The sequence below is a fragment of the Chaetura pelagica genome, unplaced genomic scaffold, assembly GCF_000747805.2.
Source record: "Chaetura pelagica isolate M959 unplaced genomic scaffold, ChaPel_1.0 scaffold263, whole genome shotgun sequence".
NCBI classification, from domain to species: Eukaryota; Metazoa; Chordata; class Aves; order Apodiformes; family Apodidae; genus Chaetura; species Chaetura pelagica.
Window position 1 is genome coordinate 396,610 of NW_009952797.1, and position 16,772 is coordinate 413,381.

Below are 16,772 nucleotides of genomic sequence, written 5' to 3' on the forward strand. Positions count from 1 at the left end.
AATATGTAAAGGGTGAGTGTCAGGAGGACAGAGCCAGGCTTTGTTCAGTGATGACCAGTGATAGGACAAGGGGCAATGGGTGCAAACTGGAGCATAGGAGGTGTCATGTGAATATCAGGAAGAACTTCCTTACTGTGAGAGTGACAGAGCCCTGGGACAGGCTGCCCAGAGAGGCTGTGGAGTCTCCTTCTCTGGAGACATTTAAAACCTGCCTGGACACATTCCTGTGTGATGTGCTCTGGGTGACCCTGCTCTGGCAGGGGGGTTGGACTGGGGGATCTTTCCAGGTCCCTTCCAATCCCTAGGATTCTGTGTGATTCTGTGTGATCAGACTGTATTGCAATCTCAGAGGTCCCAACAACCAAGGCTTTGATTTGATAGGCATTTGGTCTTTCTGCACATGCTTATAGCAAGAATTTAATCAAGAACAGTTCAGACCACCTTTTTTTAGGGTTATCATTGACTATTCCAGACACTCCTGTATGGTTAATCATATTAATTACACAGGTTTGAAGGCTTTGAGTTAAACAATATAAAGGAGAGCTGACAGAGCTGAGAAACTAACATAAATAACGTCATGAAAAAAAGAGAAAAAAATATTGGTGTCAACAGTATCCTTTGCCCTAAATCTGCAGTAAAATATAAAAGGAGTTATGTTTTTTAGTTAAATCAACTGCAGTTTAACTTCATGTCTTGACCTCTGTTTGCCAGTTTTCATTTACACCTTTCAAGCACAGGCTCAAAAACTGGAGGTGCTTGGAAGAAAACCTTTTCCCTTAAAAACTTGGTGATGAATAACTTGCAGAGGAACTTCCACTATTAAACAACAATTATCAATTATTAATTATACCATTATTAAAGGACTTGAGCTGTTCATATTTGCTTATTGCACCTTTACTTATAGCTGTTAAACAGTTGGTCAAAAGAAGTAATTGCTTTTAGGTATATAGGTTTACTCATGCCATCATGGAGTACTCAGTCTAAACTGGAACATCCCACTTTCTCCTGGTGATGGCACGTCCGTGAAAACGTGCAGATGAGAAACTATTTCAAACTGTATTTAACAATAAAGCAAAAATTTAGTATCACTACAGAGCTGAAGATAAGACTGAGGGTGATCAAAAGAGGAATTTCTGAGGTTTTGTTTCTCCTGGGGTTCCCTTCTGCTCCCACCACCCTTAGGGGTTTTATCCACAGTATGCCAAAACAAAATTATCTTCTCTCTGCCCACATTTCAGTTGCCAAAAAATAATTAAGAACACAGGTCTATTTTATGGACCCTTTCTCTAGTTTTTCTCCTTGGAGGATCCTTTGTTTGCTTAGAGGAAAGAAAAAAAAAAAAAAAAAAAAAGCCACAAAAAGTACAGATGTAAGGTAAGAAGTTTAAAATTGTACCTGAAAAACTGCATGAAAGAGAAGCCATAACCATGCTGTTCAGCAATTCCTGCACAAACAACATTCGCAGATGCTCCAATCAATGTTCCATTACCTGCAATTCAGAAAACAAATACTGGTTTATAGTTGCACTCTGCTTCTTATCCTTCCTCTGTTTATTCTGTGCTGAAGTCCTAAGATGTACTAGTTAGAAAAGAAAAATCAATTTCTTTTGTATAGTCTTGAAAAGAAACATGCAGACAGTGTCTCCACATCCCATAAATAGCTTCATGCTCTGGAAGATAAGCCTGGTATTCTCTGATTCTACATAAGCCAGAAAAATGGGGAAGGAACACAGCACCAATCTAGCAATTGTCAAAATAACTCCAGAGACTTCATTCAGATAAACTTGCTGATTTTTTTTGGTTTTATATAAAAGGTGCCATCAGATGAGCTAAAAGAGAAAGGATGAGACAGTTGGAGGATACTAAGAAAAATGGGTGTTTTTTCCTTACACAAACTTGACATAATATTTTTAATAGAGAGTGTAACTAATTGCTAAGACTTTTAATGCACATTTGTCCTCTTGGAAGAAATACATACTTCTCTTAAGCCTTTTCCAGCAACTAATTTATTCTTGTGTCTTCTCTAAACTTTCAACAATCTGTCAATGTAGAAAAGTCAAGTATTCAGAGCTCAGAAAGACCAACCCATTTTCTTTAGCTTCCTCATGAGTCATACCTCAGACTTGAGAAATGCCATGTACTTTACACAGCAGATGTCTTCCTGATCTAAGGCATGACTCAGGAAGTGACAGTGATTCCTACATTCCATTCCTTAATTGACATTTTGAATAAAAGAGGTAACAATCTAGGATAATAATTTTTTATATACTATGGCAAGTCATCTCTTTTGCCATATATTGCTACCTTAATAATCCATTATTCTGCACACAGTCCTTCTTTTGCTGCCAATGGCATATAGAATCATAGAACCATAGAACCATTCAGGTTGGAAAAGACCCTTGGGATCACCAAGTCCATCCACCATCCCTACTCTACAAAGTTCTCCCCTAAAACAAATCCACCAACACCACATCCAAACGACCCTTAAACTCATCCAGGGATGGTGACTCCACCACCTCCCTGGTGGGGCAGCCTATTCCAACGTCTACTCTTCTCATTTTTGCCCTCTTCTACATTACTGCTCAGTGGATACTCTTCTGGTCTCACTTTGAGAGAAACAGATCAGAAGGCAGTTAATGCTCCAGGTAATTGTTTTGACTTAGTTAATGTTTCAGGTCATTCAGAGATCAGTTTACCATAACAGAAGTCAGAACAAAGACAGAAAGATTATCTCCCTAACTACTGACACATGGTACCAATATGGCCTTCTGCTCCTGAAAGTGCACATGAAATGAGCAGACTTCTAAAAATATTCTTAAAAAATATTAGAACACACTTAATTCCAAATAAAATGAAGCGACAGAGCTCAGATGTAAGGAAAAGGAGAGAAAATATATGGGAGGGACATTGGAGGCAGAAAGATCTTTGAAAAAAAAAGAAAGAGCTTCATTGCCACAATTTTGATCCCAGTTTGCATTCAAAGCCAAACCAGTGTCAGTGAGTACCAAGATACAGCGTTTTGCCTGGTCATTCTAGGGGCAGAGAAAGAACTTTGAAAAATAACCCAAAAAAGTTGCTCAGGGTTTTTGTTTTGGGTTTTGTTTTGTTTTGTTTTTTTCTTTTTTAAGTTGATTCAATTAAAGTTAAAACCTGCCAGGAAAAAGCCCTTATGTGGTCAATATTTCTTCAATTGAGACCAAAGAGAAATAATTATTTTTATTTACTCTAGAATCACCATTTTTTATCAACACAAAATAGGCAGTAAACTGAGATTTTCATCAGGGAGTAGAGATCTGAACATGAATACCATAGAACCACAGAATCGTATCTGTTATCTCAAGGCAGTGGCCCAAACAACCCCTATTAAGAACAGGCACAGGTTTTGTTTTCTTATCAGTAGCCTCAAACAGGTCTCAAATTGATCCCAATATGGTAGAAGAAGCTGAAATCTTGCAAACAATGTGAGATGATAAAAGCATTCACCCTCCCACTTCCTTCCATCCCAAATGAACATTTTATTTAATATATTTATTTTTTTATTTATCTGCTTCTAATTCCTACTTTTTTCTGCTCTCCCAGGAGCTATGCTAGGTGTGCTGCTTCCTATGTGCTCTGGTTTTAACGCTTTGACATTGCAAAGAAGCTGGAGGTGGATGCAGAGGTCCTCTCTGCCTATGAGGAGCTCTGCTGATCTTTGTGGAACTGCACGTCAGTAGAAGGGTACATCCCTAAGGATTATAGAGAGTATTGCCAAGTATTTTTGTGAGACACCAAGGGCTACTTGTGACCTTGGCATCTTGCCAAGCACAGTGAATCATGAACCCACCTACACATGCTTCAGGTATGGAGAGAAAAGATGATTAACCTTACTAGAGGCCCAGAAATGTTTTTAAAATAGTGCCTAGGGTAGCATTGGTCATTAGAAGCACAGCCCATTTCCCTTGCCCTTTTTTTGACTCAAAGCTATTTCAGTTACTTTAATGAATGCTTAAAGTTATGAAATTGAACTTGGAACATCAGCATTCCTGGTAGGCTCTGGAATGACAAAGCCAAGACACAAAGCGTGTGACTTAATGCAAAACCAGAACAAATTTATACAACAGATGCTCTTAGAGGAGTCAGTCAGGAACACTTAAGGAATTTTCAATTCCAAAACTAATGAGTAGTCTACAGCTTCTAAACATTTCATAAGAGGTTTCTAATCTACATGTAGCACAGACATCACCATCAGAATAATACTACTGTAGATGAGGAATGTATCTCTGGCTTCAAATTAAAGAAAGGGAACTGAAACTGCACTTGTGCCATGGCTCTGACTAGATACAGTTGAGATCTCCAAACAGCATGTGCTCTCCTCCTATACTGTACATGGGCTATAGTAATGCCTTCACATAATGAAGTATTATGGAAAGAGTTTATGCTTCAGCAGTGAATTGATTTCCCCAAGAACATTTCACTCAAGGAGAAACAGTCACCTTAAATGTTATCTGAAAGGAACATTTCTTTTTCATTTGTTTGGAGCATGTGTGCAGTTTAATTAGGTATTGGCTCAGCAGGCTTCAAAGAACTGCACTGAAATTAACAACAGCAGCAAACTTTTGTTTCTCCTCCCAGGAACATCTGTCTCCACGGTAAACCTTTAACTCAGTAGAAAAATAACAACACTGTCACCTCTGGATCAGGGGAAAATCCAAGACTAGGTTAATAAACATGGAAACCTCCATGCATCAAATTTATGCCAATTGATGCAAAGGAGGAATAAGCATTTTCTAGGACTCCACCAAATATTGATTTTACCTCCACATCATCTTCAGTCGTAAGAATAATCAAGCTTAAAAAGCATAGCAAAGACTATTACTTCCTTGTTTGTATGCTCAAAATATAATAACACCGGAGTGAACTGTATCAAAGAATAACATTGTAAAAATCAACCTGTTTTGATGACTCCTGCTGTATCTTATAATTTATCACAAGGCAGATTTTTGTTAAGAAACTGGATTCATTACAATGAATTAAATATTATATTTCTAGTATCAATAATAAGTGACATATATGAGACAAGCCATACATTATATCCTCCATATCTTTTCTGCCTTTTATTCTTGGTTGACTTCATGCATAATTGTCAATACTAACTATGCTTAATAATTCATAAGCATGAAATGAAGAAAAACCTTTTCCTTAATGCAAAAAAAAATAAACTAAAAAATCTCATTTTGAAGTGTGATCACAGAAAGAAACAGACATAGCTGACCTAAAGAGCTGCTGCTGCCTAGGCTACAGAGAAGAAAATGACAGATGAATATTCACAGATCACATTCATTATCCCATGGACCTGCCCTAGCTTTGGGCAATCACTGCAGAAGCACAGCAGATGACCTACTGTTCCTGTCTAGAAAAGGTGACATAAAAGTATCTTACTGATATTTCTCAAGGTAAATTACTTTTAATACCTTTAGGGAATATGAGATCAACTGCAAATATAAGAAAGTATTCATCAGTTTTAGTTAAGAATAAATCTATCAAGAAAGATGCAAAACAAATCCTCACACCAAAATGTATCTTTGCAGCTCCAGCTAACTTAGAGGTACCAGCAGGATGAAGTTGACAAGGTTTAGTAAGCTTGATTTGATACCTGCAGTATTGACCAGCCCTGCTTTTCCCAGCCTTCTGCTTCCATTTGTACCTACTTCTCCTCAACCCAGTGGCCAATTGTCACCCTCTGCCACATCAACCCTTCAGAGACTGCCGAATTCAAACCTAGAATCTGCATATCACCTGCATATCACAAGTAATGCACCTCAAAACAGCCTCTCCATCAGCAAAGAGAGTTTGCCCAGGTGACTATAACCTGCAGTGCACTGGCAGTCAATGCAAGGAGAACTGATTGAGCTTGTTAAAGGAAGAGAATCATAACCAGAAAAGTGAGAGAGTTTGTGTTGATAATAAGTTTCCTCTCACTTGGAGCCTCATTCTCAGCTGTTGATGTTTACTTGTCAGCAGCACATCTATTATATCTAAATACTATTAGTTCTCAGGCATCCCTTTCACACTGCCTCCTCAAGAGCAAGCCTAACCCTTCTGTTTGCTGCATTAATGTGTTTGCTTGGAGAATCATCTCAAAGTGCCTGGCAGAATTAGAGTTCATTACTCAAAGCACTGAGAAATCAAAGGGAAGGGATTATCACTAATAAAGCTATTTGGCCCAGCATGAGTAACCTTCATGAACAGTTATCTTCTGAAATATAAAGTACATATAAAGTATATTAAGACTTGTGCAGCAGCAATATAAAGTGGATTGTTTACACAAAAGTCTTGTTTTGCTGTGAGCATCACAGGCCACTTCCCTTCCCTGTGCTCTGATGGTCAATACCAAGCTACACCTGTGCTTAACCAATAGACTTTATGTGTTTTCTCTTCCCTGTGTCTCTGGCTAGCTAACGCAGAAGCAAAAATACTACCCTGTTTTTGTGTCAACAGAGGCCCTAAAACCAGCTTGCCCTGGCCTTGGACAAACATCTGTGCAAGGCCTAGTTTGGCACAGGCACCACTACTTGCACTGCTTTGTCCCAGACAGTGGTTCTCACTGTGAAACCAGGAGTTCATTACAGAATCATGAATAATTTCAGCATGAGGATTCTCAGCCCTTCTTTTTGCTGTAATCAAACCATCCAATTACAGTGTCAAAGCAAAACGTATTAAAGGAAGCCAGCTCCTTGCTTCCCATCTGCTTTCTCAAGAAAACTCTGTGCAGTCTCCCATACACTTTATATCATTAAACAGAAGCAGACTGATGTGTGCAGTTTCCTTTCCATAGCATATTCTATTTCTCTACTTGAAGTGTGACATGAATAGAGGTAACAAACCTGGTAGCAGAAGTGCACACTAAATTATTAGCTTTACAGGAGACAGCCTTCACAGCTTTGAGAAATTTTCTGTTTCACCAAAACTAATCCAGATTTGCCTCATTAAATAATGCCATTTATATTCATCTGCTAATTATCTACAAGTCTGCAATACCTTTTAATAGTTTTTATGTGTAAAAATTAACAAGCTCTGGATAATCAAACTTTGCAGTCAATAAAGAGCTACAGAATCAAGGCAAATTAAACCACTAACAGTTTATAAAATAACAAGGACACTGAAGTCACAGCCAGTAAGGGGAAGAAGGCATGGGTGAGGTCATTCAGTATTGTTACATGGTATAGATTGCAATTGTACAATATAAACATCTTTTTATTTTAACCAGTTGGGGAAAAAAATAAAAATTAAAAAAAATCACTGAACTGCATCCAATCCACCAGTTTTAATCAGGTGAACTGTACCATTTTTTAACACCACTACTTTTTATCACCATTACTGTATCACTGGGACAGTTACTGCAAGTATTGCACTACTCAGTGCTCATTGATTTCTTTTTTGCTATGAAAGGGAAAGGGGAAATTTAAACTTGTCAAGTGTGAAATAAATAAGGCAGGTTGCTGAACATCCTGCATTTGTTTCTTTTAATGATATAAATACTGACTTTCAATTTCAAACTGATTTCTAATTGGAACCTAGCTGTTAAGTTTTGCTATGGTTTCATTGCCTTGCTTGAAAGTTTCATAACTCCTGCTAGTGCCTTGCTTTGGGTTAGGAATGTTAACTACAAATGTGTTACATAAATGTAATAGTATATGTAGAAATAACAACTAGGGCATGATTTTAACTTTCTTCAGCATCATACAGAGTGTCTGATTCATCTATATGAATCAATGTAGATTGAGGTTTTTTCCCTCTTCTGCAGTACCACTCAAGGTGCAAAAAAGGGGATATTATCTGGAAAGTGTCTGCAGAGGAAGGAAATCAGATAATCCAGTGTTGCCTTCTGCACTTAAACATTTTTAAGTTTAAAACCAGCTACAGCTTCCTTGTCCTGTTCTGTCCGATAGTCCAAGTGATACTTTTTAACTGAATATACCCCTTCTGCTGACAGCTATGCAGAGTCTGTATTCTCATATTGCAGCAACTGACCAATACAACATAACCAGATTGAATATTCTATATTATTATTATTATATTGTAAATTATTCTGAAAACAGAAGCAGACAAAACTTCTAAAAAATCTTCTGTAATTTATGATAAAGAAATGGACAAAGCAAGTAAATAAAATCAAACAAAAGTCCACGAATGCTTTCTAGGACTCCCTGATGTCATCTCTGATTATTATCCTACCTCTAATCTGCAAAGTTTTTAAGATGCAGTTATTTCAGACAGGTTGAAAACCATTAATACAAGCCTTTCAAATTCATCAGTAATGCAAGCATTATAACCCAGTGATCTTGATGTTTGGTATATATTCTTTTTCTAAATCAATGTGAAGTAGAGTAGAATTCCACATACTGCACATGGCTCTCTTCTTTTCCATTTTAAAATCTACGTTTTACCATCCAAAATACAAATCCTCAGAAGTACAGCTGGAACAGCATTCTTTACCTCATATACTTCATATTTCATCCTTAATAATATGTATACATCTATATATGCATGTCTGCCAAGGTAACTCTTTTCAAGCTTTGAAAAATGGCCTCATTGAGAAAAACTGACTCCATTCAATATTGGTTTGGTTTCTGTATTAACTCAGGGTCTTAAAGCAAAGCAGGCCTCTGATTTTGCCTTAATACAAAGATACATTTGTAAAATGCAGGCACTCAGTTTTAGCTGGTTTTACAGCTTTCTTCTGGATATCTTCCATGACACAGAGGATTCCCTTCAATAATCTAAAAGATTACAGAATCTCCTTTCACTGTGGGGACTCCGGTAATAAGCCCGACTCTCACACCAAGGGCTTTACAGCACTGCTGGGCTTTATGAACTTTATACTGGAAGAGCATCAAGAATGGCCCAACACTTGAATGTCATGAAGGAGCAAAGGAAAAGAGCACTTGGAGTTTTGTAGAATGTTACAGATTCTGGTTGTTACAGAAAACAGCAAGAGTAAAGTTAAGGCACTGAAGTATCAATATAGAGAAAAGACTCCTTGTACTTATATCTGACAGTGTTCTTCCTGCTAGAACAAAAACTAAAACTTTCATTTAACACCAGGAATTTCTCATTGAGAACAAGCAAGTAGTACTGCCATTTAGTGGACAACAATCACCCTTCATGTTCACCTTGCTCATTTCCATCATTGCAAATGTCACAGAAACAAAGCACAATCAGAAAGAAAAAATAGATATTAGTGTAAAACATACAAAAGACCTGCTGGATTTTGCTTCTAGGTCTGTACAATTTAGAGGCACAATGCTACTAAAGTCTGCACTGAGGTCTTTAAAGAAAAACTGAGAGATATTTCCTACATTTCCTTATTTGTTATATTCTTTTTTTGATTTTTAAAGTCAAGAGCAACAATATCCTTTTCTTTTAGAAAGATCTCTAGTCATTCACAATCCTTATCATACCATCCTTTGATTTGGATTATGAGTTATATATCCATAGAAAAAATACTTATCTATTCAGGCCTGTCTCACCCACAAGGCCTAAAAACTGAGACCCAGGATTTCTCATCATTAGAAGACTCCAATGGCCTTTAGAAACAGTAAGAACTTTCAACATCAGTGTCTTGGTTAAATTCAAGCTCAGACAAATACATTCTCTCCTCTAAAACTTTCTCCTACAGGTTCAATTACACATTGTATACAACAATTAAGTTAAAAACCAAAAACTGAATACTGCTCCTCTTAAATAACTGCTCTATTTTTACTTCATACATTCACTTCTTGATATGCTTTTTGTATCTTTTGAATTGAAAAGTGTTACACAAATTTGATCTATTGGAAAAATGTAAGAATTTCAAAGGATCTACAGTTCTTCTTTTCCCATAATATTTATTATTATGCATTTTAATAAATTTTATGTTCTATTGAAGGCTTTTCCCTCACATTTCAAAGAAGGGCTGGTTTAGGAACATAAACAGTGTTTCTAGGTTTACACCTTTGCTGTGCCTGAAGCTTTAAGAAGTAGTTTAGGATTTTATTGAGCAGAATCAGCAAGAATAGTAAATCAGTGATACTCCACTGTGCAAGGCCCCATCTGCATCAGGGACTGAAGGAGGGGTGCCAAGAGGCAGAATAGCTGTAGCTATTCTGCTGGACCACTAAGAGATATCCAACCGTTTAGCTACACTGTGGGTTGCACTTCTTTAACAGCTGTAATTAGCACAATGTGCTGTGGATAATGGACTTTATTCACACCTGAATTTTGACCCTGTAAGTTTAGAAGAGCCAGCAGCCCCCTCCTCCTACCCCTATTCTTGAGGTAAAGCCTACAACAGAGCTCGTGTGGCCAGAATTACACAGCTGTATGCACCCCAGAGATTGTCTCTTTCTGCAGGATTGTGTCAACGGGAACATCAAGGTGTTGTTTTCCAGGAATATATACAGAGAAGAACAGTGCAAAACCACACAGTGAAGAAAATGTTCCCTTCGAACCTCAGCAACAGTCACTCCAACAGAGAAGTACTTCTTGCACTGAGAACTCAAAAGGCAAGGACTTTCAAATATGAATTCACTCACTTTTTAACTGAGGCCCTTTTTTTTTTCTTCTTCTTTTTTCAATGTCATACTTTCTATAAATCATGAAAAAAAGAAAGAGATAAAAAGACAAATGCCAGCTCTTTAAATGTCAAATGTACAAAAACCCTTCAAATAATATCTTTGCTATAACCTCTTCAGCTCTGGAAAAATCTAGTTCTACACAATTGAAGAGTCTTAACAGGATGATTTTTTACTCTGTACTTACTCAAACTGAATTGATTTCGTATCTCATTTTATTTAAAAATTTATGCACCAACAGAAGCTATGCAATTAAAACTTCTCTTGTTCTGAAGGTACTGTAGCTAGCAACCTTCATTTACCCTCCAAAATTTTAAGACAGCATTCCCTAGACACTATTGGAAGGACTATATACAACTCAGTCTCAAGAGGTATCATAATTTGATCATGCCCTAGAATAGGAAGCATTAATGAATAAAGCTTTATTCAGTGTCCTCTCCTGCAAAAGAAAAATGGATACAGATCTCTCAGAACACCACAGAAAACAAGATAAGTTACTTCCTGGTTTGTTTCCTTTAGTTACTTTTAAATTTCCTGCTTTCTTCCAAATTAATTTCACCTGTCTTTGGGCACCCTCTCAGTTACTCAGATTCTGTGTATGAGGGGCTCTGATGTGCTCTGCTGGGAGCCTCTGGTATCTTCAGTGAGGGAATAAAACATCTGCATCCTGGACATGCTGGACTCCCCAGCACCAAACAGAGAGCGTGGGGCAGTCAGACTCCTAACTTACAATTCAATTTACATTCTTAAAGATTGCTGAAAAAAATATAAACCTAAATTTCCAAACCATATCCCCTGAAAAATTACCATGTTTATTTCTTGACTGCATAGGATTGACCTGTTCCAAGCAAGAAAACGTCTCCCAGAGTAGAACAGGCAAACACTGAGAAAGACTCAAAGATTTCAAAATTATGACTAGCTCACTGCCTGTGACCATCACTGTCCTTGGCTTCCTTGATTAAGAGGCAGGATTTTTCATCCCTTCTCACCTTCAGAGAAACACTTCACAGACCAAGAAGCTTCTACACTAATTTCAGTTACTCCTTATGCCTGAGCCCAATGCCATTAAAGACAGAAATTTAATAGCAGCAGCTCTCTCTTTTGAGAGACACTGCTGAAGATGATGTGGCAGTTATGCTGGCAAAAGTCTCTTCCATCTTGCTTGAAACTGATTCAAGTCTTCTTTAATTTCCAGGACAACAGCTAAAACAATGAAAGAGAATTACTCTCCTTTCTCGTCCTGTCATCTTGCCATTCTACAGCTGCCTGTGCACATTATGACAGTAGAAAAAAGTAATTGCACCAACTGGAAATCTTTTAGGACAAAATGTTGCATGTCATTTCCCAAGACAGGCACAAATGCTGATGCACCCTTCACAAACACATAAGCATATATAGCAGTGTTTACCTTGAACCCCAGAAGTGTTATCAAATGACCAGAACTGAAGGTCTGCATTATGTAAGTAAACAACTAACTCTAACGTATCTAGTTATAATGTATTATTTCATCAGACTCTTCTACAAAATGTCTTCTTTGCCAAGCTCCTTTGGTTGCATAAGCAGTGGTAAGATCAAATCTTTTGCCTTAAGCACCAGGCAGTAATGATACAATTGTAATCTACCTCTTCCACAATGAGATTATCCTACTTTGAGGATTCCTTTACACCACTTCAATGCTGATGAGACTTTTGTTTTGGAAATAATTTTTAAAGGCCACCTTCTTTTTTAAAAAAAAGAAAATCCCCTTCCCTCCCACACTTCTTTTGGAGGCCACGAAATCTTTTGAAGTAAAAGCTTTTCCACATTTCTCCTTCCCTAACAACAAGCTTCTGTCTACTTGGTTTTAGTTTTGACATAGGAAAGTCAGAAGCACATTAATTTTCAGGCTAACACTCTTAATGAGTATTTTGTCAGTATAACTCAGCATTTGCTCAGATAGAGCACAGTCCAGAGTGTCTAAGCTTTTGCTAATAATGATAAGAAGTTAAGTTTTTATCCTAATATTTGGTATGGACCCTATCTGAATACTTGGACACTTCCTGTGGTTCTCTAGTGCCTTTAATTAAAATAATTTCCATGATACTGTTTATATTTTTACTTTAGCCTCATACTGCATACACACAAAAGTCTCTGTTAAAATCCTGGCAGCCCTTCAACAAATTGCATTAAAGGAAGTTGAGTTCAAATGTTAACTGGCACTTTAGGAAAACTTACTGAGACTTCCAAAGGCTCCAAGGCTGCTGAAGTGCCTCCCACTCAGAACATGTCAGTGACGTTTGGACAAGTTTGTGTTTTTTTTTAAATTGTAATCTGAAAGTTTCATTATATCAGAGTATGTTTGGTGATTACAAATTGTGAAGATGACATTTTTACAGAAAAAATCTATATAAAAATATGTTGATAATTCTAATAACTTTAAAGAGGAACATATTAAAGTCACAGTATTATAATGAGTAATGATGGGTACAAAAATATATTCCTCAAATGAATAGCTGTTGTTTGGTAGAAATTGTCCTGCCTTTGCAACATGCTCTTAAATTCAATCTGTAAATTACATTATTATAATCTTTGTTAGGTATTAAGGTCACTTGTACTAGCAATCACTTAGCTAAATAAACAAACCAGAACTCATATTACACACAAAACTGGGTTTGAATCTCTGTAAAGTCAAGGGAACTATTCAGAGGAGCACAGAGAGGGAGAAGGGGTGGTTTCCTTGCAGAATATGTTTCTCCATTTGAAATTTATTTAACCTAAGTACCTGAATATTTAGGGAACAAAACACAGCCCAATACAATGTAACTAGCATTAAAATTCTCAGTAGTAAAAAAATTATACTAACTTTATTTCTCATTAAAACCTTACACATTTTAATTGCACTTAGTACACTTGGTATTTGGAAATGCTGTGTTGTAACATCTTCACAAGCCATTTGCAGAATGTTAAGAAAAGTTATCAAATATAACCATTAAATATAAGATCTAAAACTACCAGATCTGTGTTCTCCTTTATAGCTATAATAACTGGAGAGGGAATCCTGGGCCCATAATACATATATGGTACATCTTCAATTTGAAAAAACAGTCACAAAACCATCTGCTTGTTTAGTGCTAATGCACTGACAATGCAAACAGTTCCAGTTAACACCAAGATTGGTACTACAATGGCTATTAGCTTTCATAATTAGAGGTACATTTCCCAAGGACTTCAAAAAGACTCCTTAGAAAGAGGAGTGCTAAACAGGTCAGCAAATGGATACTCAAACCATTTCTGTAAGTCAGCCAGAAGACCTCCCAGTGACTTCAGCAGACTTTGAATCAAGCTTTCAGATCAATTCAATTAACAGTGACAGGTCTCTGTTCTGAAAGCTAAATGTATCTTTGTATTTTCTCTCCCAAAAGATCAGAACCCCATAAGCACCATCTGTGTCTTTGTGTGTCTGTACTTTATGCAGATACTGTCTTCAAACACGGACTGCAAAAATCCTATCGCAACAACAGACAGTGACTCAGATCCTTATCCAGGAGTCCTTTGAAGTTAAAAGCAGCTGGATCAGGTCCTGTCTATGCCTTGATAATAAATAATTGAACCTACTGTGCATGCCATAAGTGCATAACCATTGCCAAATGTCAGAATTCTCACATAGACTCTTACCTCCAAGGCAGGCACCCATGGCCAACGAGAAGATTAATGGTTTCATAGGCAAGTTAACATCGGGATCTTTACTCAGGTTGAGAAGGACAGGAATCTGTGGTTTAAGAAGAAAAAAAGAGAGAGATTCAGGAGATATTAGCCAACCATCAGCATGATATAAATAAAATTCATTTAAGTAAACAACTTAAACCACTAGTAAGTCCAAAAATAAATGGGCCTCTTTTTTTGTTTTAATTACTATGGTTGCACTGTATTTTTGCTCTGTTCTCACTTTTCCCCACTGGCTGTGCTAGTCCCACAAGGCAAAGAGAAGGTATTGGTAAGGCCAAGTCTGACACAGGTACTGCTGAAAAAACTGTGGATCTCTTAAAGTTGTAAGTGCCTCCCATTAGATCCTTCTAGCTCAACAGGGAACTGACAGTGACTATAAAGCAATTCCCCCTCCATTTCTTGAAACCTAAAGGACAGAGTGATATCCTCTTTTCTTGCTGGAAAGAGCTGTAAGAGATGTTCACACTTTCACTATCGAGATGGCTGCAGATCACGTGTCAGTAACTAAAAAATTCCTGAATCCTTGCTATAATCAAAATTGTCTGACCTGTTAAGAGAACTCAAAAAGATCAGTGGGACAGGCTTCTGAATTCCTAAGCAGAGCTGATTTATTTTACTTCTGTTCCAACATTATATTTACCAGATAACGTGGGTGTAGTCCACTGAGAAATACTTGCAAGTTTTATCAATTTCATTTAATCAATTTAGCAAATAAAAGAAAATCCTTGAAAAGTCAAACAAGGCTTTTAGGGCGGACATAATATCGTTAGGCAATTGGCACAGAGCCCAAAAAAATACAGCAGGCAGGCTTTCTAGTTGCACCTGGTCTCAGTCAGTAACACCCTTCACAGCTAAATAAATTTCACCCCAGTTGGGATAAACTGGTCTGAGTTCAACTGAATGTGTAACCACTTGGTCTGAAAGAAAGGTGTGAGCAGCACCTGTAGAGAGAAGGTATTAGCAAGAGGAGAGGTGATAATGTTATTAATCTGTTTTTAATGTGCACAGAGATTTATGGGACCAAAAAGGGAGAGAGAAAGACTGAGCAAATGTGGAACAGAGAGAGGTCAAGCAGGAAGGGATTTGTGGAAATACCTGTGATATGCTTTAAAATTAATGCTTTCTCAGAATCCAGGATTTTTAGTAGTGAATAGAATTATTACTTTTAATCCTCCAGTTTATCACTGAATGAATTTCACAGGTCCCTCTCAAGGAGTATGATCTCAGAGATGGAACAGCTGCTTCCTGAAAAATGTTTTCACTTTGATGGCTGAGTGATGCTCACCTGTGCTAATACCTCTGTGTATTATTTTGGTATGGAGCAATATGGAAGTTGACAAAGAATTACAACCTCTTCCCCATTCCTCCTAACAGTGGTGCTAATCATCCTTCTTAAATCCTCTAATTGATTAACCTAGATAAGCTAATGTGTTGAATTATGCATTGCCTGAAGTTGTCTATTTCTGTTCTGAGGTCAGAGGAGTCAGCATGCACAACATCTTGTCTGTTTCTTTCCCATGAATAAATAATTAAATATTTAATTTATCCCCACAAACGCTGTTTCTCTCAAACCATCACTGCCAGAATATGCAATTCAAATTGCACTTGTATTTATTTCAAAGCAATGTTGTGTTACAACATTAAAATAAAAAAAAAAGAAACAAACACAATTATTGAAATCACAAGATAAGCCAGCTTGCTCAATCAAATTAAAGCATTTCTTCCATTTCAACCAGAGAACCAAAACTCATTATTTAGTTTCTCAGAATTATATGCAGGTATCCTGATGTACTACAGTGTTGCAGGACTCATTGCAGGACACCATCTTGAATTGTGCAGACTATCAACACCTTTTTAAATTAGATTACTCCTTGTGACTGTCCTACCCAGCACAGAGAAGGTCGTTAGGCAGAGGAGTTTAAAATTATAATCCTTTTTCATGCTGTTGAGATCACTCTGTGCTGTTTGGTTTGGTGGGATTTTCGGTAGCAGGGGAAGGGCCCCAGGGGTGGCTCCAGGAAGAAGCTGAGAAGCTGCCCCTGCTCCAAACCCAGCCAAGGAGCCATTAGAGGGACAAGAGATGCACCTCTGCCATTAACATACGGAAGAGCTGAGGTCAGAGCTGAGCAGGGCGAGCAGTTAAGGGAGAAGAGCTGAGCTGGAGGGGCAGAGGTGCTGGTGGTTGGTGAGGAGGAAGGGGCAGAAGGTGCCCCAGCAGCAGTTTCCCTGCAGCCCATGGCGAGATGGCAGCTGTGCCCCTGCACTCATGGAGGAACGTGGTGGGACATTCCCTGAAGGCGCCAGGAGGGGGGAACTTGGCCCCTGGACTTGGATGTTGTGGCCAGAGGATTTGGTGCCAGTGGGCTCTGATTGCTCAGCTGTGGAAGCCCCCGGGCCAGGGGAGGTGGCTGTTCCCGAAGCCCCCGTGACTCTGTGGGAAGCCCAGGCTGGAGCAGCTCCGGACCTGGTGGGAAGG

At 38.0% G+C, this 16,772-nt stretch overlaps 1 protein-coding gene across 1 annotated transcript in view; it reads right to left on the reverse strand.

Moving 5' to 3' along the window:
* Positions 1–16,772, reverse strand: part of OCA2 (oculocutaneous albinism II) — a 171,786-nt gene that overhangs the window by 38,160 nt on the left and 116,854 nt on the right. Inside the window, exons 21-22 of the mRNA XM_009994824.1 lie at positions 14,246–14,339; positions 1,396–1,489 (exon numbers count right to left, since the gene is read on the reverse strand). Of these exons, the coding sequence (XP_009993126.1) occupies positions 1,396–1,489; positions 14,246–14,339 (188 nt within the window). The remainder of the gene's footprint in view (positions 1–1,395; positions 1,490–14,245; positions 14,340–16,772) is intronic.